General features: G+C 44.2%; 1 protein-coding gene across 3 annotated transcripts in view; it reads left to right on the top strand.

Moving 5' to 3' along the window:
- Nucleotides 1-27,438, top strand: part of LOC109894218 (protein FAM193A-like) — a 46,776-nt gene extending 19,338 nt beyond the window's left edge. For 2 of the 3 annotated variants that reach the window (XM_031828513.1, XM_031828511.1), the window contains 17 exons: nt 439-563; nt 811-958; nt 1,175-1,249; nt 1,467-1,541; nt 1,663-1,775; nt 2,168-2,422; nt 4,480-4,627; nt 5,041-5,184; nt 5,415-5,699; nt 12,268-12,484; nt 13,287-13,610; nt 16,198-16,498; nt 22,109-22,295; nt 22,635-23,012; nt 23,358-24,225; nt 24,409-24,490; nt 26,436-27,438. In XM_031828513.1, coding sequence (XP_031684373.1) covers nt 439-563; nt 811-958; nt 1,175-1,249; nt 1,467-1,541; nt 1,663-1,775; nt 2,168-2,422; nt 4,480-4,627; nt 5,041-5,184; nt 5,415-5,699; nt 12,268-12,484; nt 13,287-13,610; nt 16,198-16,498; nt 22,109-22,295; nt 22,635-23,012; nt 23,358-24,225; nt 24,409-24,490; nt 26,436-26,529 — 3,819 coding nt within the window. In that variant the 3' untranslated portion in view covers nt 26,530-27,438. The remainder of the gene's footprint in view (nt 1-438; nt 564-810; nt 959-1,174; nt 1,250-1,466; nt 1,542-1,662; nt 1,776-2,167; nt 2,423-4,479; nt 4,628-5,040; nt 5,185-5,414; nt 5,700-12,267; nt 12,485-13,286; nt 13,611-16,197; nt 16,499-22,108; nt 22,296-22,634; nt 23,013-23,357; nt 24,226-24,408; nt 24,491-26,435) is intronic. The other variant, XM_031828512.1, reaches the window with a different exon arrangement.
- Nucleotides 27,439-27,651: the final 213 nt, after the last annotated feature.

The following is a 27,651-nucleotide window of genomic DNA, read 5'->3' as shown; positions in this document are numbered from 1 at the left end:
CTCAAAGGTAGGGGTCAAAATAATTAATGTTTCAATATTTCACCTTTTGAGGATAATAGCACTGAGCTGAGATGGCCATTGCAAAATGTAGATTTTGTGACCAATTAAGCATTTCTTTGTGGATTTTGATGTGTGCTTGAGCATACAATATAGCACAGTATTTGAATTATTTTACACAGTCATTTTTGCTTATCTTTATCAAGGGTGTCAATAATTTTGGACCGCACTGTATATTAAAGACTTTTCCGAATTATTTTATAAAAAAAGTTAATTAACAGATAGTGAAAGAGGATGATAATGGGGAGAGACAGGGAGGTTGTGTCAAACGGCCGGATACGACCCTATGCGAACACAGTAGACGTGTGCCTGAGGCTGCGGCATTACCGCCAGGCCGCATTAACTTGGTTTCCTTATTCTTTTCTTGTCTGGCTTCCACAGGAGAACGAACACTTACAAAAGTTCCAGGTGACGTGGGAGCTGCACAACAAGCACCTTTTTGAGAACCTGGTGTTCTCTGAGCCCATCCTGCACAGCAGTTTACCTGCACTGGTTGCACAGCTGAGGTAAGACTGAGTCGAATGACAAAACGGCCATTAAGAAGAGGTGTTATTAAAGTGTATGCTTATGTGAGAATAACTTTTTTTTTTTTATTATAGTCTCCCTATATAATCCCTTTTGTTTTGTTTGTCTTAGTATAGCAACGTTATTAAACCTGGTCTATCCTCAAACCTAAATAGGCCATTGGTATGATAAACTGGCCTAGCTGTGTTTCCAATGTTTTCTTTAAAAAATTATGCAATTTCTGATTAGGCACGGCACGGCCTCCCTCGACTCGTACAACGAGGACATGTACAGGACCCTGCTGGAGAGCTACCAGCAGCTGGAGCAGGAGATGGCCGCCGTGGCGGCCGAGTGGCAGGAGTGTGAGAAGAGGATTGACGACTACGTCGACGAACAGGTACACACACACACAGACCGAGAGAAACACATCAAATACACACACAATATGCCTGTCTCTGCTACTTTCCACGGGCTGTTCCTTGTGTGTGACAATGGAACTTAAGTGTAATTTACATATTGTGATGTCCTGAAGGTTTTTAACAAATATGTCTCCTTTGAATGGTTTTCTTTTGTTTTTTCTGATGCTTAACAACTAGTTTTCTCTTTCTGGCAGCTGCTTTTTAAGGTGGAGGGCCAGAATCTCACAAATCAACGGACAGAACCACATAAGTCTTTAATTAGCAAAAATGTAAGTGGTTTATCACGCAACTCAATTTCAAGTAATAAGACAGCCAATGCTGATACCTAGAGTAACTATCTTTTCATTCCCTAATCCTTACCCATTTTATGTATGTCATATTATTTATATAGTCCAACAGAGAAAAGGTGAATAGGTGCTCTAAATTATTAAAAAGCCGACACTTTCCATCTGTCAAAGCGCATAATTAATGTCTACCTATTTCCAGACTTTGAAAACAAAACAACGGATGCTGAAGGAAGACTGGGAGTTCTTTAAGCAGAGGAGGTTTATAGAAGAACAGGTATGATGAACAAACAGTCTATAGAAATAGTAGATTTTTTTTTTTGTGAAACTGGTCGGACAGATTTTGTGTACATTTTTAAATCTGCTGTACGTGAATTTGATTATTTTTCTCTTTGTAGTTAACCAGCAGTAAGAAGTCTTTAGCTGGTGACAGTAACTTTACAGACACGATGAGAATGCTCTCCTCTCGTCTCAGCATTCCAGACTGTCCAAATTGCAATTATCGAAGACGGTGAGTTTAGAGGATTAATTTTGCTTGCGATTTACAGACGGGTGTGTTTGTTTCTTTGTAACGTGTAATGAATATATATATATATATATATATATATTTTTTTTTTTACCAATGTGGGTATTGTATGACACAAGTCCAATGAGACATTCAAACTTGTGTGCGAGTATGTTTTTAATCATCATTTATTAACCCAAAGTAAAACAAACCAATGTTTCAACCAGTACCCAGTGTTATCCAGTGACCTGAAAGGAAATGGGGTATAAAAGTGTTTAGCATCTCATGAACCACATCAATATAATATATCAACCACAAAAACGATGACCTGGAACACCACCACTGGCCACCTGTGACCACCTTTAAAAAAAAATGTACAACCATTGCTCCTCTCCCAGATGCACCTGCGACGACTGCAGCCTCTCCCACATCCTGACGTGCGGCATCATGGACTCGCCCATTGCCGAGGATCTCCACATCAAGCTGCCGCTTCAGGCCACGGAGCCCCCACAGCACCGGGACTACCTGGCCGAGGTGCACCCCCCCAGTCTCTCCTCCGGGGGCAGCTCAGCCTCCGCTTCGGCCTCCAGCTCGCCCATCACCATACAGCAGCACTCACGCCTCATCCTGCCAGAAGGGGTTGCCACCACCTTGTAAGTCCACCAGGGGTGGTGTGTTCTTTGTTGTAAAAATATGTATTTATTTATTCAGCAGATTATAGCAAATTTATTTTCAAAACAAGACCTTAGTGTATCATGTAAAGCAATAAAAAACCATACAATAAAAGCAATACATTACAATAATGTAAAAAAAATATATATATATATTTATATATCTATCAAAGATGCACATTACTAAAATTAACAAAGAACAGGCTTGTGAGTTCATGCTTGTGCTGGGACAATCAACCGAAAATTATCAACACTTATCGTGGACATTATGCTGATATCGTTCATTACGATAAATAACGTATAGGGCCCTACTAGGCGCGACAAGTAGCCTAAAGTTTAGAGCATTGGTCAACCGGAAGGAATACCTGAGCTGACAAGGTAAAAATCTGTCGTTCTGCCCCTGAGCAAGGCAGTTCTCCAGGTGCTGAAGATGTGGATGTCGATTTAAGGCATTGGGCTAAATGCGGAAGATGCATTTCAGTTGAATATATTCATTCGGACAACTGACTAGGTATCCCCCTATCTCTAGAGAATTATTTAACCTTTATTTAACTAGGCAAGTCATTTCAGAACAAATTCTTATTTACAATGATGGCCTATCCTGGCCAAACCCGGACGACGCTGGGCCAATCGCAGCCGGATGTGATGCATCCTGGATTCGAACTTGGGACTGCAGTGACGCCTCTTGCACTAAGATGCAGTGCCTTAGACCACTGCGCCACTCAGGAGCCCTTAACCTGTCTAGGACTGGACCCCGCAACAACCAGTGAAAGTGCAGGGCGCCAAGTTCAAAACAACAAAAATCTCATAATTTAAAATTCCTCAAGCATACAAGTATTTTACACCATTTTGAAGATAAAATTCTCGTTAATCCAGCCACAGTGTCTGATTTCAAAAAGGATTTACAGCGAAAGCACCACAAACGATTATGTTAGGTCACCACCAAGCCACAGAAAAACACAGCCATTTTTCCAGCCAAAGAGAGGAGTCACAAAAAGCAGAATGTCTTATTTTGTTAGGGCGTTAGGTAAACAAATCCAAAAGCGCGTTCAGGTCGCGCTGAACGTCGGACGAAAAGTTCAAAATGTTCCGTTTACAGCCCATAGAAACATGCCATCCTAAGTATGAAATCAATCTTTAGGATGTTTTTAAACATAAAACTTAATTAATGTTCCAACCGGACAATTCCTTTCGTAGCTACCTTTTTCACATGACTGAGGCTGTGGCACTCTGCCAAACCACTCACTCAAAGATCTCTTATGAGCCCCTCCTTTAGAGTAGAATCCTCAAAACAGGTTCTAAATACTGTTGACATCTAGTGGAAGCTGTAGGAAGTGAAACATAACTAATATCCCACTGTATATTCAATGGGGGCTGAGTTGAAAACCACTTCCCGGCTGGATTTTTTCTCTGGTTTTTGCTTGCCATATGAGTTCTGTTATACTCACAGACATCATTCAAACAGTTTTAGAAACTTCAGTGTTTTCTATCCAAATATACTAATTATATGCATATTCTAGCTTTTACGGCTGAGTAGCAGGCAGCTTAATTTGGGCACGTTTTTCATCCAAGCTACACAATACTGCCCCCTACCCCAAAGAAGTTAAATGTGAAGTATGAAATAAGTTTGCTACTACGGGTAGTTAATGGGACAATTTGATAGCTACAATATTCAAAGTAGGAGTTTTATGGGTAATATTACAATAAATAACTGTTGCACTTTGTTATAAAGTTATTGTTCAATTATCATTATCGTGATTATTCATCCAATTTATCGTGATGTGGATTTTTTTTGTCCAGATTTCCCAGCTCTAGTTCATGCTACCAGCCGGATTTATCCCAATATCTAGTTAATGTTGTTATAATGTATTTATTATGGTTATGGTTACTCTTGTGGTATATGTAGTTATAACTCCTTGTTATCAGGTATGTGCTCTCCAATCATGTAATGTCATTTCCTATAATCATTTTATGTTTTGATATTCACCTTCATTATTTTCTCTTTCCCTATCTCTCCTTCCTCCTCCTCGCAATGGTAGTGATGACGATGCAGTGCCTCCACTGTTGGGCAAGTTTGCGGACATCTACCCCATGGGCAGCTATGAGGACCCAGGGGTGGTGGCCGGCATGAACGGCCTGCACAGCGAGCTCAATGGTGGCGGAGAGAACATGGCGCTCAAAGTTGAGGTGTGTGGGTGGTTGACGGCTCCGGGGTGTAGTTTACCCTAGGTACAGATCTAGGATCAACTTCCCCTCCCCCAATCCTGACCTTAACCATTAGTGGGGGAAATGCAAAACTGGCCCAAGATCAGCATCTGGGGAAACTTCACCATACACCGTGAGTGATGGTGCCCTTGATGCTTTTTAACACATTTCGCTGCTGAATTTCTCTGTCCAAGTTCCTGGACTGGGACAGATTTGATTGAGGAAATGTTCTTTGACTCTTAGTTATTCCTGCTTCCTTGCTCTCTCCCATCTCTATCCTCCTCACTCTCCTCTCTCCCTCTGTTTTCTCTCATCCTCTGCCTACTTCCTCCCATCTGTCTCTTTCCATTCCCCTCACTATCCCCTCTTACTCTGATTTCTCTCTCCCCCTCCAGTCTCCTGGAGGGAGCAGCAGTAGTTCGTCGGAGGGCGACGAGGAGGAGGCTGATGAGGAGAGCTGCGGGGAGCCTTCGGGCCAGCGGAGGGAGCATTCCCCAGGGAAGAGCAACAGCCCTCCGCCCTACTACCAACAGCAACAGGTACAACCACACTACACAACTAGGGCTCGAGGTAGAATTGGAATCAGGTTAACCTACTGAGATATGGAATACCTAGAGAAAGATTCTATTCAATTTGAATAGATTCCAATGCATGGGGAACACAGCCTCCACACAGCCGATTGTGTATGTCGCCATCTAGCGTAAAATGCTCACACTGGTGCAAATGAAATAAAACTCACGGTAGCCGTCTTGTTTCTCTCTCGTTCCAGGTGGAACAGCACGCCTGTGAGTGCCACGTGTGCAACCAGGTCCTGTCCTCCTCCCTCCCCCCCCTGGGCCCAGCTCCCCCTCTCTCCCCCCGCCGGATCCACACGCCCCCCTCTGGCCACCACCATCAGTTTTTCACTGAGGGCAACAACCAGACCCCCAACCACTCTGCCCTCCACCTCTACCCCCACATCCACGGCCACCTGCCCCTGCATAACCTCTCCCACCTGCCCCGGCCCCTGCTGCACCCAACACTCTACCCCAGCCCCCCCCTTTCACACAGCAAGGTGAGTGAACACACACATACCACCAACAAGGGTTAAGGGTAGATGTTACCCTACTCCCAATACGGCGGGGTGAATGAAATCTGACCCTGTGTCAGTGGTTAGGGGCAGCTTATATTAACTCCTGAATGCTCAACAGATACAGGCTGTGCACCAATAGTCTTGACAGGCTTCCTTTACTTGTGTCCCTTACTTATCTTACCACTGCTCTGTAAGGGTGTTGATGGGTGAAAACCATTTCAATGCTCTTGAGGGAGAGGAGACAACGAATGGAAGTCATTTATGGGTATTGAGATACAGCCATAGTCACATACAGATATCGCTAGCACAGTTATTGTATAATCAGTTATGGACAATGACCATGAACAAAAAAATGATAATAATCATCGTATTAGTACATTCATTTTAGGAGAATGGGAGATTAAACTATGTGTAGTTTGCCAAATAGCAGTTTTTAATTTTTACATGAATTGGGTAAAGTTGGTAATCATTTTACGAGAGGTCGGGAGGAGAAGCTGAATTTCCAAAAGTTCCAATCAGTCAAAACCATTTGTTTTTGTGACAGTGGTGTCACCAAAGCTGTGTTATATTCATTAGGTATGTTGTAGCAAATTTTCAAAGATGCATTATAAGCTCAAAACATTACTCAACAAAACGACAATTGAGTAAGTTGTCATTTGCATGACAATTGTTACCAAAAATGCCATTGTCACAGCCCTAGTTAGACACTTTATTGGCTATACTTTGTCTAGAAAAGTGATGGGTATTTACATTATTTAAGTTTAAGGAAATGATTTGAGTGGTAACACCTCTCATCTCTCTTTTAACTGGTAATTTTGGGTGTTTTCACCTTGGGAACTTTTCATTGGGTTTGTTTTGCATGGCCCGGTGCCCCGGGTGGGTGGAGTTTTTGCATTTTAGACCATTCCATTGGTCCTTAAGTGAAATATCCACCCAACCAGGGCACCGGGCCATGCAAAACGAATTTGCCCATTGATACATTCCCTTCAGGGGATTTACATCATCACAAGGAAGTGATTCAACTCTGTTATACCTTTTTTTTGGTTGGATGTTTCACTGTAATTCCATGGATATGCCACGAGGTCGCACGGTATCAAATGAGCTCATATCTACTAGAGGTCGACCGATTATGATTTTTCAACGCCGATACCGATTTATTGGAGGACCAAAAAAAGCCGATACCGATTGATCGGCAGATTCAACAATACTGAATGAACACTTATTTTAACTTAATATAATACATCAATAAAAATCAATTTAGCTTCAAATAAATAATGAAACCTGTTCAATTTGGTTTAAATAATGCAACAAAGTGTTGGAGAAGAAAGTAGAAGTGCAATATGTGCCATGTAAGAAACCTAATGTTTCAGTTCCTTGCTCAGAACATGAGAACATATGAAAGCTGGTGGTTCCTTTTAACATGAGTCTTCAATATTCCCAGGTAAGAAGTTTTAGGTTGTAGTTATTATAGGAATTATAGGACTATTTCTCTCTATACCATTTGTTTCATTAACCTTTAACTATTGGATGTTCTCATAGGCACTTTAGTATTGCCAGTGTAACAGTATAGCTTCCGTCCCTCTCCTCGTCCCTACCTGGGCTCGAACCAGGAACACATCGACAACAGCCACCCTCGAAGCAGTGTTACCCATGCAGAGCAAGGGGAACAACCACTCCAAGTCTCAGAGCGAGTGACGTTTGAAACGCTATTAGCGCACACCCCACTAACTAGCTAGCCATTTCACATCGGTTACACGAGCCTAATCTCGGGAGTTGATAGGCATGAAGTCATAAATAGCTGCTGGCAAACACACAAAAGTGCTGTTTGAATGAATGCTTACGAGCCTGCTGGTGCCTACCATCGCTCAGTCAGACTGCGCTATCAAATCATAGACTTAGTTATAACATGATAACACACAGAAATACGAGCCTTAGGTCATTAATATGGTCGGAAACAAGACGTTTATTCTTTCAGTGAAATACGGAACCGTTCCGTATTTTATCTAACGGGTGGCATCCATAAGTCTAAATATTCCTGTTACATTGCACAACCTTCAATGTTATGTCATAATTATGTACAATTCTGGCAAATTGGGCGGCCCAAACTGTTGCATATACGCTGACTCTGCGTGCAATGAACACAATTTCACCTGGTTGATTTCCGGCACCGACAGAGATGGCCGCCTCGCTTCGCGTTCCTAGGAAACTATGCAGTTTTTTGTTTTTTTACGTGTTATTTCTTACATTAGTACGCCAGGTCATCTTAGGTTTCATTACATACAGTTGAGAAGAACTACTGAATATAAGAGCAGCGTCAACTCACCATCAGTACGACCAAGAATATGACTTTCGCGAAGCGGATCCTGCATTCTGCCTTTCACCCAGGACAACGGAATGGATCCCAACCGGCGACCCAAAAAAACGACTTCGTAAAAGAGGGAAACGAAGCGGTCTTCTGGTCAGACTCCGGAGACGGGCACATCGTGCACCACTCCCCAGTATACTTCTCGCCAATGTCCAGTCTCTTGACAACAAGGTTGATGAAATCCGAGCAAGGGTAGCATTCCAGAGGGACATCAGACTGTAATGTTCTTTGCTTCACGGAAACATGGCTCACTGGAGAGACGCTATCGGAGTCGGTGCAGCCAGCTTGTTTCTCCACGCATCGCGCCGACAGAAACAAACATCTTTCTGGTAAGAAGAGGGGCGGGGGCGTATGCCTTATGGCTAACGAGACGTGGTGTGGCCACAACAATATACAGGAACTCAAGTCCTTCTGTTCACCTGATTTAGAATTCCTCACAATCAAATGTTGACCCCATGATCTACCAAGGGAATTCTCTTTGATTATAATCACAGCCGTATATATTCCCCCCCAAGCAGACACATCGATGGCTCTGAACGAACTTTATTTGACTCTTTGCAAACTGGAATCCACACATCCTGAGGCTGCATTCATTGTAGCTGGGGATTTTAACAAGGCTAATCAGAAAACAAGACTCCCTAAATTGTATCAGCATATCGATTGCGCAACCAGGGCTGGCAAAACCTTGGATCATTGCTATACTAACTTCCGCGACGCATATAAGGCCCTGCCCCGCCCTCCTTTCGGAAAAGCTGACCACGACTCCATTTTGTTGATCCCTGCCTACAGACAGAAACGAAAACAAGAAGCTCCCACGCTGAGGTCTGTCCAACGCTGGTCCGACCAATCTGATTCCACACTCCAAGACTGCTTCCATCACGTGGACTGGGATATGTTTCGTATTGCGTCAGACAACAACATTGACGAATACGCTGATTCGGTGAGCGAGTTCATTAGAACGTGCGTTGAAGATGTCGTTCCCATAGCAACGATTAAAACATTCCCAAACCAGAAACCGTGGATTGATTGCAGCATTCGCGTGAAACTGAAAGCGCGAACCACTGCTTTTTAATCAGGGCAAGGTGACCGGAAACATGACCGAATACAAACGGTGTAGCTATTCCCTCCGCAAGGCAATCAAATAAGCTAAGCGTCAGTAAAGAGACAAAGTAGAATCTCAATTCAACGGCTCAGACACAAGAGGTATGTGGCAGGGTCTACAGTCAATCACGGATTACAAAAAGAAAACCAGCCCCGTCACGGACCAGGGTGTCTTGCTCCCAGGCAGACTAAATAACTTTTTTGCCCGCTTTGAGGACAATACAGTGCCACTGACCCGGCCTGCAACCAAAACATGCGGCCTCTCCTTCACTGCAGCCGAGGTGAGTAAAACATTTAAACGTGTTAACCCTCGTAAGGCTGGAGGCCCAGACGGCATCCCCAGCCGCGCCCTCAGAGCATGCGCAGACCAGCTGGCTGGTGTGTTTACGGACATATTCAATCAATCCCTATCCCAGTCTGCTGTTCCCACATGCTTCAAGAGGTCCACCATTGTTCCCGTTCACAAGAAAGCTAAGGTAACTGACTACCGCCCCGTAGCACTCACTTCCGTCATCATGAAGTGCTTTGAAAGACTAGTCAAGTACCATATCACCTCCACCCTACCTGACACCCTAGACCCACTCCAATTTGCTTTACCGCCCAAATAGGTCCACAGACGATGCAATCTCAACCTCAGGAGGCTGAAGAAATTCGGCTTGTCACCAAAAGCACTCACAAACTTCTACAGATGCACAATCGAGAGCATCCTGGCGGGCTGTATCACCGCCTGGTACGGCAACTGCTCCGCCCACAACCGTAAGGCTCTCCAGAGGGAGAGGTCTAGTGAGGTCTGCACAACGCATCACCGGGGTCAAACTACCTGCCCTCCAGGACACCTACACCACCCGATGTTACAGGAAGGCCATAAAGATCATCAAGGATAACAACCACCCGAGCCACTGCCTGTTCACCCCGCTATCATCCAGAAGGCGAGGTCAGTACAGGTGCATCAAAGCTGGGACCGAGAGACTGAAAAACAGCTATCTCAAGGCCATCAGACTGTTAAACAGCCACCACTAACATTGAGTGGCTGCTGCCAACACACTGACTGAACTCCAGCCACTTTAATAATGGGAATTGATGGGAAATGATGTAAAATATATCACTAGCCACTTTAAACAATGCTACCTAATATAAAGTTTACATACCCTACATTATTCATCTCAAATGTATACGTATATACTGTACTCTGTCATCTACTGCATCTTTATGTAATACATGTATCACTAGCCACTTTAACTATGCCACTTTGTTTACATACTCATCTCATATGTATATACTGTACTCGATACCATCTACTGTATCTTGCCTATGCCGCTCTGTACCATCACTCATTCATATATCTTTATGTACATATTCTTTATCCCCCTACACTTGTGTGTATAAGATAGTCGTTTTGGAATTGTTAGTTAGATTACTTGTTGGTTATTACTGCATTGTCGGAACTAGAAGCACAAGCATTTCGCTACACCTCGCATTAACATCTGCTAACCATGTGTATGTGACAAATAAAATTTGATTTGATTTAATATTGCCTGCTAACCTGGATTTCTTTTAGCTAAATATGCAGGTTTAAAAATACATGTATATACTTCTGTGTATTGATTTTAAGAAAGGCATTGATGTTTATGGTTATAGGTACACATTGGAGCAACGATACGCATTTCATCGATTATATGCAACGCAGGACACGCTAGATTAACTAGTAATATCATGAACCATGTGTAGTTAACTAGTGATTATGATTGTTTTTTATAAGATAAGTTTAATGCTAGCTAGCAACTTACCTTGGCTTACTGCATTCGCGTAACAGGCAGTCTCCTCGTGGAGTGCATTGAGAGGCAGGTGGTTAGAGCGTTGGACTAGTTAACTGTAAGGTTGCAAGATTGAATCCCCCGAGCTAACAAGGTGAAAATCTGTTGTTCTGCCCCTGAACGAGGCAGTTAGCCCACCGTTCCAAGGCAGTCATTGAAAATAAGAATGTGTTCTTAACTGACTTGCCTAGATAAATAAAGATTAAATAAAGGTGTTAAAAATATTTTTTTAAACGGACAAATCGGTGTCCCGAAATACCGATTTCCGATTGTTATGAAAACTTGAAATTTGCCGTAATTAATCGGCCATTCCGATTAATCGGTCGACCTCTAATATCTACTATGAGGGATTGCAGCTTGGTTGTGCCAAGTGTTGTTGTAAAAAGCTGTCACTATTGAAAAAATCCTGTGAGCCTAAGGGTCCAAGGAAATATAGTTGATTGTGTCCTTATTGCATTTATTGGCATTACTTTGGCAGTTTTTTTCACAGACACAGAATTAATATGGGCTGAGGGTCCAAGCACCAAAGGCCACTTTCCCGGACCCAGATTAAGCGTACTCCTGGACTAAAAAGCAAGATCAATGGAAAATGCTTTTTAGTCTAGGACTATCAATCAATCACATTTATTTGGCTAGGAAAAACTCTCTCAATAGGCAGAACCCTAGAGAGGAGCTAGGCTGGAGTCATCAGGCACACAGAACCACTGATAAGACAGGATAAATACACCAGGTAGGATAAACTGAACCAAGCCCCCTGGCACAGACTATTCCACCATAGATACTGCACCCGTCCTAGGGTCGGCATGGTGGCGCACTAGTAAGCCAGTGACTCAGCCCGCGTAATTTGGGCAGAGGCAGAGAATCCCAGTGGAAAAAACCTTGAAATCAGCCCTAGCCTTAACAGGAAGCCAATACTGGAGTAATATGATAAAATGTTTTGATTCTAGCCAAGATTCTAGCAGCCGTGTTTGGCATTAACTGAAGTTTATTTAGTGCTTTATCCGGGTAGCCGGGGAGTAGAGCATTGCAGTAGTCTAATCTAGAAGTGACAAAAGCATGGATGAACCTTTCTGCATAATTTTTGGACAAAAAGTTGTCGATTCTTTTTAAGAAGATGGAGAAAAGCTGTTCTTCTTTAAAATATTCTTAATATGTTCTTCAGAAGAGAGGTCAGGGTCCAGAGTAACGCCAAGGTCCTTCAGTTTTATGAGACAACTGTACAACCATCAAGATTGTAAGATCAAACGGAACTATTCTATCCTGTTCCTAGCCTCTCCCCCCTTCCCCCACATCGAGCCACACAGGGCCCAAGCAGCAGGCCTTCAGCCCCTCCCTACCGGACCACGTCTACCAGAACTGCTTTGGTGGAGGCGCTGGCGACTGGAACAGCTCGCTGCAGTGCCTCTCGCTCAAGTTCGAGAACATCTGCGATGCTGCCATGATGAAGAATTGGAACCCATCAGTGCTGCTGCAGGAGCCCCTGCCAGGTGAGAACATACCTCTTCATCTAGCCCATGGACGACCAACCTTCCTCCTGGAGAGCTGGTGTAGGGTGAAACCGCTCTTTGACGCTGGTACTGGGTCTGTTTAGCATTTTCCGCACTAATGGTTACAGTTAAGATTGGGGGAGGGAAAGCTGATCCTAGATCTGTGTGGGAACTTTACCACGGAGCTAGCTACCCTACTGCAGACTTTCACTACAAAACCTAATATAGCCCGCCTGATTCTACTAACCAGCTGCTCACACGGAATAATTCATCTTAATTAGCTAAATCAGGTGTGGTACAATGGGGGTGGAGCAAAAGCCTGCATAGTTCTCCAAGAGAAGGATGATTCTGCCATCCCTGATGTAGGCTAAAGGAGGAGGGGCTTATTTTATTTCAGCTCCCAGCTCCATTGCCTTCAACTACATGCCTGATCTTGTTGTAAGAGTCCCATTCCACTCCCATTTCAGCCTCCTTCCCCCAGCTCCTCCTCCTTCTGACTTGGTCTCTGTAGTTTACACAAGGATGGATCCCGACAAGGTTCAGTGTTCATTCTACTATAGTAGAATTGTTCCACCCTCGTGCTATAGAATTCAATGTACTCTTGAACTTTGTGTACAGTGACAGCCATCCTTATTGTTTGTCCGATGTTCTTTCTCACCCGTCTAAATCTTTAGACTTACACAGGATCTTACACATGTTTTGTGCCAGGCCATCCTTGTAAATAAGAATTTGTTCTTCATTTACTTGCCTGGTTAAATAAAGGTGAAATAAATACAAATAAAATGTTTGTCTTCATCTCCAGGGGACATGCTGGGATCACCCCACCACCCCAGCGTGCCCCTCCCCTCCTCGGGCTATGGGGACCATGCCCACACCGCCTCGGCCGAGTCCACCCCCCTTCACCTCCCCCCTCCCTTGCCGTCGGAGCAGCAACAGCCCCTGCCCAGGGAGAGGAAGAACACCGCCAAGAAGAAGTGTCTCTACAATTTCCAAGATGCCTTCCTGGAGGCCAACAAAGTGGTGATGGCCACCTCTGCCTCCACCGCCTCAGTCTCCTGCACGGCAACCACTGTCCAGTCAAGTAATAATCACATCCAAGTTTCATCTAAAAGACCCAACTCCTTAGGTAAAACTGAAGAGGAGGTGGAGCGCAGCTTTGGGCTAGCCCGATGGCACACTGCTACACTCCAATATCCATACTAACACACCACCACATGCATACGTTTGGTTAATTCTAAAGGCGTCAGCATGCTTCATAACCGAACTAGTGTGCTTGCGTACTCCCTTAAAAGATCTTCGCTTGAAATATTTGATAAAAGCAGCAGTAGTACTGTTTGTCCATTTTGAGACGCTGTAGTCAGAATTCATCTAAGAACTCAAGAAATCCGTCCATTCATTTTGACGTTTTTGACGAAAATCTTAGTCGTGCAATTTTACATTTAACTAAGATGTTTGGTGCAGCATTTCTCAATTAAAAAGTATGTTGTAGAAGGACAACAAAGACTTGAAGAATACCTACTGTTGACCAATCACCAACAAAGGGGCGTAGACTTCGGCTACCGACTTCGTTTTGCCTCAACAACAAAAAATAATAGTGCCCGAACAAACAGTCCAAAACAAACAATAATATCACAATGTCTTCATAATACACTCTTGCATGCAGAAGCTTTAAGAAGTATGTTAGTGTGGGTATTGGAGCAGAGCCATATCTGCATAGTCTAAAGTCACTTCATCTCCATGTCTTGTTGATCTGTACATAGTGGGGCAAAAAAGTATTTAGTCAGCCACCAATTGTGCATGTTCTCCCACTTGAAAAGATGAGAGGCCTGTAATTTTCATCATATGTACACTTTAACTATGACAGACAAAATGAGAAAAAAAAATCATGAAAATCACATTGTAGGATTTTTTATGAATTTATTAGCAAATTATGGTGGAAAATAATTATTTGGTCACCTACAAACAAGCAAGATTTCTGGCTCTCACAAACCTGTAACTTCTTCTTTAAGAGGTTCCTCTGTCCTCCACTCGTTACCTGTATTAATGGCACCTGTTTGAACTTATCAGTATAAAAGACACCTGTCCACAACCTCAAACAGTCACACTCCAAACTCCACAATGGCCAAGACCAAAGAGCTGTCAAAGGACACCAGAAACAAAATTGTAGACCTGCACCAGGCTGGGAAGACTGAATCTGCAATAGGTAAGCAGCTTGGTTTGAAGAAATCAACTGTGGGAGCAATTATTAGGAAATGGAAGACATACAAGACCACTGATAATCTCCCTTGATCTGGGGCTCCACGCAAGATCTCACCCCGTGGGGTCAAAATGATCACAAGAACGGTGAGCAAAAATCCCAGAACCACACGGGGGGACCTAGTGAATGACCTGCAGAGAGCTGGGACCAAATTTACAAAGCCTACCATCAGTAACACACTACACCGCCAGGGACTCAAATCCTGCAGTGCCAGACGTTTCCCCTTGCTTAATCCAGTACATGTCCAGGCCCGTCTGAAGTTTGCTAGAGAGCATTTGGATGATCCAGAAGAAGATTGGGAGAATGTCATATGGTCAGATGAAACCAAAATATAACTTTTTGGTAAAAACTCAACTCGCCGTGTTTGGAGGACAAAGAATGCTTAGTTGCATCCAAAGAACACCATACCTACTGTGAAACCTGGGGGTGGAAACATCATGCTTTGGGGCTGTTTTTCTGCAAAGGGACCAGGACGACTGATCCGTGTAAAGGAAAGAATGAATGGGGCCATGTATCGTGAGATTTTGAGTGAAAACCTCCTTCCATCAGCAAGGGCATTGAAAATGAAACGTGGCTGGGTCTTTCAGCATGACAATGATCCCAAACACACCGCCCGGGCAACGAAGGAGTGGCTTCGTAAGAAGCATTTCAAGGTCCTGGAGTGGCCTAGCCAGTCTCCAGATCTCAACCCCATAGAAAATCTTTGGAGGGAGTTGAAAGTCTGTGTTGCCCAGCAACAGCCCCAAAACATCACTGCTCTAGAGGAGATCTGCATGGAGGAATGGGCCAAAATACCAGCAACAGTGTGTGAAAACCTTGTGAAGACTTACAGAAAACGTTTGACCTCTGTCATTGCCAACAAAGGGTATATAACAAAGTATTGAGAAACTTTTGTTATTGACCAAATACTTATTTTCCACCATAATTTGCAAATAAATTAATTGAAAATCCTACAATGTGATTTTCTGGATATTTTTTTCTAATTTTGTCTGTCATAGTTGAAGTGTACCTATGATGAAAATTACAGGCCTCATCTTTTTAAGTGGGAAAAAATTCACATTTGGTGGCTGACTAAATACTTTTTTGCCCCATTGTATGTGACAAAGTGGGGGGAGGGGTGCTTACGGCTAGCAGTCACTAGCCCCAAGGCTGCGTTTCAATGGCCTGAATTAGTTTCTTCTCATTGACATCTCCTTGATCTGTACTGATGTCACAGGAAAGCTGCCTGAGAAAGGGAAAGTGTTTGCAGTATTGATTGTAATTTAACATGTTCCAAATACACAATAGACACGCAGAGGTCAGAATATACCTGATGACACAAAAACATGGGTGTGACTTAGTGTTGATAGATTGTAAATGTATTTCCTCCATTGAGGCATTTGAGATGACTTCATGTAAATTGTCTCCGATCTTCACTGACCAGCTGCTGAATGTGCATCATTTCTGTCTCTGCCAGGTGACGTATTTCACAATATAGGTAAAGAGGACCATAGGCAACAACCTGGCCCTATCGCCCCTAGGAACGGCCCCACGGCCTCCCTCCCTCCCCTCTCATCTGGCCCAGCCCTGCCACCTGCGCCTGGTAGCACCGCCCAGCACCACTACCCCAGCATGGGCTCGCAGCCCTTCCTAACGACGGCCACCCCAACCCCAGGCTTCATGGAGGCCCACCACCAGGGCATGTGCCTGTCCCCAGCCGAGCCGCCTGCCGCTGCCCCAGCCGACGGGGCCATTAGCGCCCCGCCCAGCGTGTGCAGGTCATTCCCTTGTTTAAGTTTCCTTTTATCACAAATCTAAGATCAGATTAACCTACTCCTGATACTAACATTGACCATTAGAGTGATGAGAAAATATCAAGGCCTGAGCATACTGCAAGCTTTATTTTCAAAGCCTTTTACATTTTAATTCAGCTCGTGTCATGCTTTTTGCGACCTGCAGAAAACGACTTGGAAGACGATGACCAAAAAATGTATAATCCTCAAAGGTTTCAGCGAGAAAGCTATGCTACTGTCAATAGAGCTCTGTGCTTTTTAAATTGGAATTATTAGGTTACAAAATCTGACGTTTTGGATATAATGATATTGTAATGACCCTGGGTTTATAAGCGCGGATATCGACTCTGCCGCTCGAGTGTGCTTTTGCGGCACAGTTGATGGCGCACTAGACTTCGGGCTAGAAGGTCGAGGGTTCGAGACCTGCTGTTTCATTACATTGGTGTCGGAAGTGGGATCGGACCTTGCATCCACGACTGCGTGTGTTTGGCCGGTGAGCACGTTCCTATAAGACGTTGAGTCTCAAGCTATCGTGAGGATGCGCTCTTTGAAAGGAGGGATTCGTGTAACGACACTGGGTTTATAAGCGTGGATATCGACTCTGCTGCTCGAGCATGCTTTTGCGGCACAGTCGATAGCGCTCTGGACTTCGGGCAAGAACCCTCGACCTGCTTCCTGCTGTTTCATTACAATATGTTAGAGAAAAAACCCACAGAACGATTCAGAACAGGAAGAATCATATTTGTCTTGGTAAACTGTAAAGAAGGCAAATGTCACCACGAAAGTGCGTTTTCACCTACTCTGGGCAGAGTAGGTGGATACCCTAGCCTGTGTCAGTGGTTAGGCATTGGCATGTCAGTCTTTTTTTTTTTTCATTAACTTCTCTGGGATATGCGTCCCACCTCGCCAACAGCCAGTGAAATTGCAGGGCGCCAAATTCAAAACTATCCCATAATTAAAATTCCTCAAACATACAAGTATTATACACTTCTTGTAAATCCAGCCACAGTGTCCGATTTCAAATAGGCTTTACGGCACACTTAACGATTGTTAGGGCAGCACCTAGTCACAGAAAACCATACAGCCATTTTCCAGCCAAGGAGAGGGCTCACAAAAGTCAGAAATAGCGATTTTAAATTAATCACTAACCTTTTGATCTTCATCGGAATGCACTCCCAGTAATCCCAGTTCGACAATAAATGTTTGTTTTGTTCGATAAAGTCCATCATTTATGTCCAAATACCTCCTTTTTGTTTGCACGTTTAGCCCAGTAATCCAAATGCTCAATGCGCGATCGCTTAGTTCAGACAGAATGTCAAAAAAGTTATATTACAGTTCGTAGAAACATGTCAAACGATGTGTAGAGTCAATCTTTAGGATGTTTTTATCATAAATCTTCAATAATGTTTCAACCGGACAATACCTTTGTCTTTAGAAATGAAAAGGAACGCAGCTACCCCTCATGGCCAAGCGCATGATTTAGCTCATGGCATTCTGCAAGACACCTGACTCAAACAGCTCTTATTCTCTCCCCCTTCAGAGTAGAAGCCTGAAACAAGGTTCTAAAGACTGCTGACATCTAGTGGACGCCTTAGGAAGTGCAACTTGACCCCATAGACACTGTATATTCAATAGGCAATGACTTGAAAAACTACAAACCTCAGATTTCCCACTTCCTGGTTGGATTCTTTCTCAGGTTTTTGCCTGCCATATGAGTTCTGTTATACTGACAGACATCATTCAAACAGTTTTAGAAACTTCAGAGTGTTTTCTATCCAAATCTCTAATTTATATGCATATTTTAGCTTTTGGGCCTGAGTAGCAGGCAGTTTACTCTGGGCACCTTATTATCCAAGCTACTTAATACTGCCCCCCAGTCCCAAAGACTAATATTGCCCATTTAATTAAAGTCTGATCCTGTATCAGTTGATAAGGCAAAACTTCTGCCTACTTACCGCTTCATGGCTATTGGAGAGCATTAAATTGTAACCACCCACTGATGCTTTGAGTGGGCTTCTACACAGCTAGGTCTTACTCATAACCAGAACATTGGAAGCCCATCGCTCCCTTCTATACTTCATAAAATGGATGAGCTACATGCCAACGTCAAGTTCCAATGGGCGTACTGAGAGGCCAACCTGATCTGTCTTAATGAAACATGGTTAGATGACACGTCAATGACTCAGAACTGAGCTTTGCTGGATTCGGAGCACCATACAGGCATGACCTAGACATGGGAAAAGCGCAGAGGTGGTACATTTCTATGGCAACGAGTCATTCAGAACTAACTTGCTCCGGGTCAGGCTAACTCCATTTACCTTGAATGAAGTGTCTGAGCTGTGGTTTGAGGACCAATGAAATCATAATCCCTCCCTCTCTGAAAGATTGTCATCATCCCCTTTAATTGAAGAAGATGACTGAGTAAATATTGTATTTATTATTTTGTTAACTATAGTAATGTTAGAATACCTAGCACATTATACATTTATTAATGACAAAATGCCTTTGAAACTTCACACACCTTTGTATGACCTAGGCTAATATAATTATTTTAGGAGTGGGGGGGGGGCTGCTGTTGCATTGATCAGCACACCAAAGACAACATTAAAGCTACGTAATATTTTTTTAATTTTTTTATTTATCTGTTATTTTACCAGGTAAATTGACTGAGAACACATTCTCATTTACAGCAACGACCTGGGGATTAGTTACAGGGGAGAGGAGGGGGATGAATAAGCCAATTGTAAACTGGGGATTATTAGGTGACCATGATGGTTTGAGGGCCAGATTAAAAGAGACCGCACTTCTAACGGCCTATTTCACACCATAGCCTGCTGAATTTGCAAGATAACTCTAAATTAATTTTGATTTGGGCACAAATAAAAATGTGGCACTGAATCGCCCATCGCTTTTTAGATTTTTCAGCATTGTCTTAATCACAAATTCGGTGTTCGACTCGCCACGTGCTACATCCCTCATAGAGTTTAGCGGCAGGCAACCGAGCAATATCCACTGTCGTAGTACGAATGAAGTCTCAGCTGGAGTGTGAAGCTAACTGACATTGGCTAGCTTTATAAAAGCCTGAGTAGATCTAGCTTGCATTGTAGTATATTGTACCACTCTGGAATCGCACTGCTCATCAGATGTGGCGCTACTATCCTTCTTCTTCAGACCAAAGTACCTGCCCTGTGAATTCGATCAGTTCTTTATCATTCTTGTCTATGTACTACCCACAGCCAATGTTACTTGCACTGCAGATGTTATCTCTTCTTGCGTGCAGCGCATAGTCAAAATCACCCGGACTCCCTGATTTTAGTAAAACTGGGTGTTTTCAACAGCTCTACTCTCAAAAAGACTATTCCTTCTTATCAGCAATATGTTACATGTGCAACATGGGGTAGTAAAACACCAGTCTATTCAGAAGGCTCCTCTACTCACTGCGGCTCATAATGCAGTCCACCTCATACCAGCCTACCAAACTAAACTACAGAGAGGGAATGGTCTATAAATCTATAAGTCAAACAGTGGAAGGAAACATCCAGGACAGTGCTGCGAGACTGCTTTGACAGCACAGATTTGGACTGTTCTCAGAAAATGTCACACTGGATGAGACTTTAGAGGCTTTGTCTGATTTATATAAGATACAGTGGTCTCTTCAAAAAGTGTTTTCAAATAATATTTCCTGCATTACAAAGGAACCGGAAATGACATTAAATGAGAAAATAAATAGCATTTTCCTCTGGTAATAGGGATGGAATCCAAGCGTATTCAGCTGAAGCTGAACAGACCAATAAAATAAGCAAAAAGGGTTACAAAGAAAAGGGTGAAGGATTAGATTAGATGGAAAGATGAGGGGTACTTGGAAGGGCCTAAAACCCTCTCTGGACTACCAACTAACCACACTGAGCTCAATGTCCAATCATAGAGTTTTCCAAGAGTCTGAACACTTTTTATTCTAGGTTAGATAGTCTGGACTTCAGTACTGAGGAGGATGAGCTGTTGTGTTAATTTTTATCTTTAGCACAAGGGAAGCTCATTTGGTTATAGAGGAAGCATATGTTGATAGGGAGTTAAATCAAATGTGAGTAAACAAAACTGCCCCAGATAACATCAGCAACTGAATTCCTGCCACAAGGAATTGTCAGGTGTGTTCTGTGAGCTGTTCAATCGCTCACTGAGGGGGAGCATACAGTACCAGCCCTGTGGAAACCATCTATCGTACTCCCAGTGCCCAAGAAGATCCGCTCTGCTGTCCTCAGCGATTTCCAACACCTGTCATAATGAAAAATGTGTTTGGTTCTCTCCCACATACAAACCCCCTTCAATTTGCCTATAAGCAATGGGGTGGATGATGTTCTTGTGTTCCTACTGTACTACACCTTGCTAAGTCCTATGCCTGGACAGTGTTTCTGGCCTTTTCCAGTGTTTTTAGCACTGTACAGCCATATCTAATGGGTCAGAAACTTTTGAATATGAACCTAAAAAAGTCCTAAAGTCCTAAACTCATTCTGTGGATTTTATATTTTTTGTCAAATAGACCACCGTTGGTGAGATTCAACTGTGAGTGCAGCATAGGGCTCAATCATCTCTCCTGTCCTGGTTACACTATACGGATGACTGTAGGAGCACCTGCCCTGAGCAGTACATAAAATACTCAGATGACACTGCTAATCTTTGCACATCTGATTCTGATGACCTGATTCAGTCCACAGTGGACAAGTTTGACCTCTGGTGCTGAAATCCAAAGACCTAATCATGGACTTTAGGAAGCGGCCGTCTAGCTGATCATGCCGTCGAGCTCCAAGTCAATCACCATCAGTACAATAGTTAACAACAAGCTGAACTTAGGAGCCAACTTTGGGACAGTGTTATCTAAATACCGATCCAGACTGTACTTCCTTCGTAAACTTAGAAGGCCTGATGTAAATCTGTTTGTCCTTTTACAGATTGTTTTATTGAGCCTGTCTTAACATTTAGTGTAGTAGCCTGGTTTGGCTCCCTCACATGGGCAAGTCAGAATACCCTAGAGAGTTGTGCAGGTCAATGGTAAGATTGTCGGGAGAAGGCAAAAGGCTTGCCTATATTTACAAAGAGCGCACACATAAGAATGGTAAAGAAATCATTTTGGATCTTACACATCCACTGGACAACCAATATGCACTACTGCCATCAGGGAACCGGCTCAGGACTTTTACCTCTTAAAACCAAGAGCGCTACTAACAGTTTGTATCGGTATCAGTACGGTGTTTAAGTGAAAAATGTATTTGTGTGACTTACAGTATATTTATCTTGTATAGCACAGCTCTTTAATGAAGTAGATATTTGTGCCCGACATTTATCTTGCTTATACCTTGTAAGCATTTGTATCAGTCGTGTGTGAATGTTGCTCGTTATGTTTACTATAGATCTTTGTCTTATCCGACTTGTCAGAAATGAGGTTCCTTCTGGTAAAAAAAATACATTCAATTGGAAGCACTTTATTTGACAGTACAGAATGTTCCTATATTTATTGGGTGAAATTCACCTACCGGGGCTTCAACTGCTACATATTGGCATGACATTGACATTTTGACCTTGGCGTTTGACCCCGTCTAGTGACCCCGAGTGTGAGGGCCACCGTTGTGAGGGAAACGGGGCGTACGACCACCAGGGCTACGACGGGGAGGAGAGCCAGGATGAGGACAGCTGCTCGGAGCACAGCTCCTCCACCTCCACCTCCACCAACCAGAAGGAAGGGAAGTACTGCGACTGCTGCTACTGCGAGTTCTTTGGCCACGGCGGGGTGAGACATGCACACATACGCATATACTCATGTACTAATATGAGTATATTACTATGTATCAACTTGCAGAAAAGTCAGAAACAGAAGTCTGTAATAGTATTTACTGATATAGACTGACATTATGTAGAATACAGTATGTAAATCTTTACTAGAATGGCCTGCTGGACACTGTCTAGAGAGCTGGCACTTTCAATAGAACTTTTGATTAGGTCCCTGACACATTTGACATTGTATGGGGGTAACTCACCTCAGATAGTTTTGAGGGCTCTGATATTCAAACACAATTCAACTCGAAACTACCAGAATAATCTAACACTATTTCCTTGTTTCCTCCCCTAGCCCCCGGCGGCGCCCACCAGCCGCAACTACGCGGAAATGCGCGAGAAGCTGCGCCTCCGTCTGACCAAGCGGAAGGAGGAGCAGCCCAAGAGGGAGGAGCAGCCAGCCGTGGTGGAGCGTGACAGCGCTGCCGATGGCATGGAGGACCCCCGGCGCGTGGAGGACCCCCGGCGGGTGGAGGACCCCCGGCGGGTGGAGGACCCCCGGCGGGTGGAGGACCCCCGGCGGGTGGAGGACCCCCGGCGGGTGGAGGACCCCCGGCGGGTGGAGGACCATCGGCTGGTGGAGGACCTGCTGCAGTTCATCAACAGTGCCAGCGACAACAAGCCTGCCTCCAGCTCCAAGGCCGCCAAGCGGGCCCGCCACAAACAGAAGAAGGTAGTGATTTAAAGAGTTTTACAACATATTGAAGGTGTTTCAAGTGTTACCCCTTGTTGTTTAGACGACAGTGTTGTGTTTAAAGTGTCACTTTAAAGTAACAGTTCACCCCAGGCATTTTAACCTCCAAAAGTGGTCTATAGTTGCACTGATAATCCACACATGATATGTTTTAGTATTTGATTTTGGGCTGAACTAACCCTTCAAGGTTTAATTTTAACATTGGTGCAAAGGAATTAGTTGAAAAGGGGAGTTGGTTCACACCATCGTTTTTTTGTTATTAAATGAAGCAAAGGACCAACTGGATATGAACTGTGTGTGTGTGTGTGTCTGTCTGTGTGTCAGATGGAGGAGAAGGTGCGTCTGGAGGCGGAGGTCCGCGAGCAGCAGGAGCGGCGGCGTCAGGAGGAGGAGGCTATCCAACGGGAACTCCTCCGGCTGCAAGAGTTGCAGCACCTCCGCGCCGCCAAGAAGAAAAAGGATAAGGCCAAGGAGCTCGCCACCCCGCTCCCTGCCCCCGTACCTCAGAACAACCCCCAGCCCCTCAAACAGACGGCCCAGAACGTCCTGGAGAACCTCCGCAACGGCAAGAGCCAGCTCCTGCACAGCCTCATGCGCCTCCCTGGCCACAAGGATCCCCGAGTGGAGCACCGACCCCAGCCCCGGCCTCCCCCCTCACAGCACAGCCCAAAGAGCAGCAGGGAGAAAGCCCTTACTCCGGCCCTTTTCACCCAAAATGCCCCCAACTCCCCAGTCCAGTTTCTTCTCAACGGCTCCTCCGCCGCACGCCAACCGACGGAGGCCAATGGCAAAGCCAAGCCAAAACAGCAGCAGCCAATCGGGCAATCCGCCAGCGAGACAATGATGGTCAAGAAAATGCCAGAGGCGACCACCACCAACGGTACACCACAACTACCACCAGACGTCAAAGTGACCCGACCCAGGCCTCCCGCAGAAGATCCGGTCGCCCCTCTGGCACCGGGACCCAGGAAGGAGGAGAGGAGCAACGGGAAAAGGCAGCACCATCAGCAGTCGGCGAGCCAGGCGAAAGAGGAGAGGAGCGGACCCTTGAAGGAGCCCTCCCTACCCCCTGCCTCACAGACGGAGCAGCCCCAGCAGAACGGCAAACTCCTCAGCGCAGAATCCCCCCAGCCCAAGGCCAAGTCCAAGAAGAACAAGAAAAAGAAGGCTGACAAGATGAACAACTCAATAGGTCAGCATGCTATGCTCTGCTAGGTTATGTTGTGCAGTTTTATTTATCCCTGTAGGATGGTTAGTTTCAGGGCTGCAGAAGTGCAGCATACAACATCCAGACATATTGAGACGGGGACAATGTGAAACATACATTTACAATCGTTAACTTGGCATTTTGTGACCGAGTGTTCTTTTATTGCAGATGACGTTTTCTTGCCCAAAGACATTGATCTGGACAGTACTGACATGGACGAGACTGAGAGGGAGGTAGAGTATTTCAAAAGGTACGGGCCTAATTCTATTCACTCAAATGACTCTTGCTTTGCATTGACTCCATAAAGCTTTGTTTAAAGATAAAAATGCTTAAATGATCCGTCCGAAAGCTTAGCTGCAAAGTATTGCAATTGAATCTGGCATGAAGTGAAGCTGGATGGTTTATAAACTCAGCAAAAAAAATAAACGTCCTCACTGTCAACTGTGTTTATTTTCAGCAAACTTAACATGTATAAATAGTTGTATGAACATAAGATTCAACAACTGAGACAAACTGAACAAGTTCCACAGATGTGACTAACAGAAATGGAATAATGTGTCCCTGAACAAAGGGGGGGGGTCAAAATCAAAATTAAGTCAGTATCTGGTGTGGCTACCAGCTGCATTAAGTACTGCAGTGCATCTCCTTGTGGACTGCACCAGATTTGCCAGTTCTTGCTGTGAGATGTTATCCTATTCTTCCACCAAGGCACCTGCAAGTTCCCGGACATTTCTGGGGGGAATGGCCCTAGCCCTCACCCTCCAATCCAACAGGTCCCAGACGTGCTCAATGGGATTGAGATCCGGGCTATTCGCTGGCCATGGCAGAACACTGACATTCCTGTCTTGCAGGAAATCACACACAAGAACGGGCAGTATGGCTGGTGGCATTGTCATGCTGTCAGGATGAGCCTGCAGGAAGGGTACCACATGAGGGAGGAGGATGTCTTCCCTGTAACGCACAGCGTTGCGATTGCCTGCAATGCCGACAAGCTCAGTCTGATGATGCTGTGACACACCGCCTCAGACCATGACGGACCCTCCACCTCTATATCAATCCTGCTCCAGAGTACAGGCCTCGGTGTAACTCTCATTATAAAAACGAATCCGACCACCTCTGGTGAGACGAAAATCGTCAGTGAAGAGCACTCTTTGCCAGTACTGTCTGGTTGAGCGACGGTGGGTTTGTGGCTATAGGCAATGTTGTTACGGTGATGTCTGGTGAGGACCTGCCTTACAACAGACCTACAAGCCCTCAGTCCAGCCTCTCTCAGCCTATTACGGACAGTCTGAGCACTGATAGAGAGATTGTGCGTTCCTGATGTAATTTGGGCAGTTGTTGCCATCCTATACCTGTCCCGCAGGTGTGATGTTCCGATGTACCGATCCTGTGCAGGTGTTGTTACACGTGGTCTGCCACTACGATCATCTGTCCGTCTTGTCTCCCTGTATTGCTGTCTTCGTCGTCTCACAGTACGGACATTGCAATTTATTGCCCTGGCCACATCTGCAGTCCTCATGCCTCCTTGCAGCATGCCTAAGGCACGTTCACACAGATGAGCAGGGGCCCTGGGCATGTTTCTTTTGGTGTTTTTCAGAGTCAGTAGAAAGGCCTCTTTATAGTGTCCTAAGTTTTCATAACTGTGACCTTAATTACCTACCGTCTATAAGTGGTTAGTGTCTTAACTACCGTTCCACAGGTGCATGTTCATTAATTGTTTATGGTTCATTGAACGAGCATGGGAAACAGTGTTTAAACCCTTTACAATGAAGATCTGGGAAGTTCTTAGGATTTTTACGAATTGTCCTTGAAAGACAGGGTCAGGATGAGCCTGCAGGGTCCTGAAAAGGGGATGTTTTTTTGTTGTCGCTGAGTTTATGCATAATCTATTATGTGAATCAATTTGTCATTAAATCCCCCCAAAATGTTAAAAGAAATTACTTGTATTCCTAAGCTTATGCTTGTGGGCGTGGAGAGAAAGTGTGCACTTTTTCACCACTTCCCATAAATACAAAAGCATTAGATTGGTGGAGTCCTTTCAAATCAGTGAAGGGAAGTGAACAAATGCACACTTCAGGAGGAAGGAGAGATAATTGGTAGTTAGCTTGAGCTTACTTCCCTCCTCCAAATGCCCCTAGTGGAAAATGTTGCTTAGAGTAGATCTTTAACTCCCCATCGCTCTCCCTCCACCCCAGGTTCTGCTTGGATTCCGCCAGGCAGACCCGACAACGGCTGTCCATCAACTGGTCCAACTTTAGCTTGAAGAAAGCAACGTTCGCCGCCCACTGATGGGACCTCCCGTAGGGCAAAGAGACTGTGGCAGGAAGCAATCAGCCCCCCCCCCCATGCAAACTGCTATCACAGACCCCGTCATCACCTAGCCCTGCTGTGCCCACCCACGCTGCCTTGTTCCTTGTTGCTGTGCGGTTCTACCATGAACCCATCCTCTGGTCTGATCCTCAAGCAGAACTCTTGAGAGAATTGTTTTTTTTTGTTTTTTCAATGAAATGACACAAGAAAAATGACAAAATGCTACTTTCTACTTTTGTTTTTTTATTGCTTGTTTGTGTGCTTTTAGTCTGAGGGGCATTTCTCTTGACTTAAAGCCATGTTCTGAAATTAATTTTCTTTTTTTCTTTTTTGGGCTGATTCATAGTCAAAAGATGCTTACTATGTATGCTTTCTGAAATCAGACACACATGGAAACTTTTTTTGAGAAAAAGAGATATATCTAATGAATTAAACTAAAGCCTCTCAATCAGTTACTGTGGCTTACTATCCCCTTGTTACCCACGATTCCTCGCACGGCATCTCATTCAGTTAACTGACAAGGGAATGGGCATGGTCTGCCGCACTCTCCCTTGCCCCTACAACCTTCAATTCACTGAGAGGAACATGGCTTAATACTTGACAACGTTCTTTTTTTTGTTTTTTCAGTTCCATTTAACAAAACCGATAAGTAAAAGTGTACCTGTTTTTTTTTTTTCTTCTTTTTTCCCAATTTTTGACTTGTATCCAGCTTCTATCACAGTACTTTCAGAATGAAATTGAAGAATAGAACAATGCACACTATCAATCTGTTATAGTGTATATTGTATTAACACTGAAGCCAAACTGGCTACCTTTTAACATATTGTTAAGTAATATTAAAATCTTATCTTTCTTTTTTGAAAGATGGAATACAGTAGTATGGCAGGATGTGTGTCTTGTCTGTGCTTATTTCCTTGGTGGTGCATCTTTAATGCAGTGTGTGTGTGTGTGGGGGGTATATATTTAGTATAGTTTAATTTATTAATTTATAGTTTTTTTATTTTACATTTTCCCCAAATGTATAGGGGAGATCCATTCTCACCTTCGTACCTAGATGGTCCTCCTTTGGTGGAGATTGTAAATCATGTCCATCCGCACATT

This window comes from Oncorhynchus kisutch, linkage group LG7 (genome assembly GCF_002021735.2).
Source record: "Oncorhynchus kisutch isolate 150728-3 linkage group LG7, Okis_V2, whole genome shotgun sequence".
NCBI lineage: Eukaryota > Metazoa > Chordata > Actinopteri > Salmoniformes > Salmonidae > Oncorhynchus > Oncorhynchus kisutch.
Note: the sequence above shows the minus strand (reverse complement) of the source record. Positions and strands in the feature narration are given on the sequence as shown.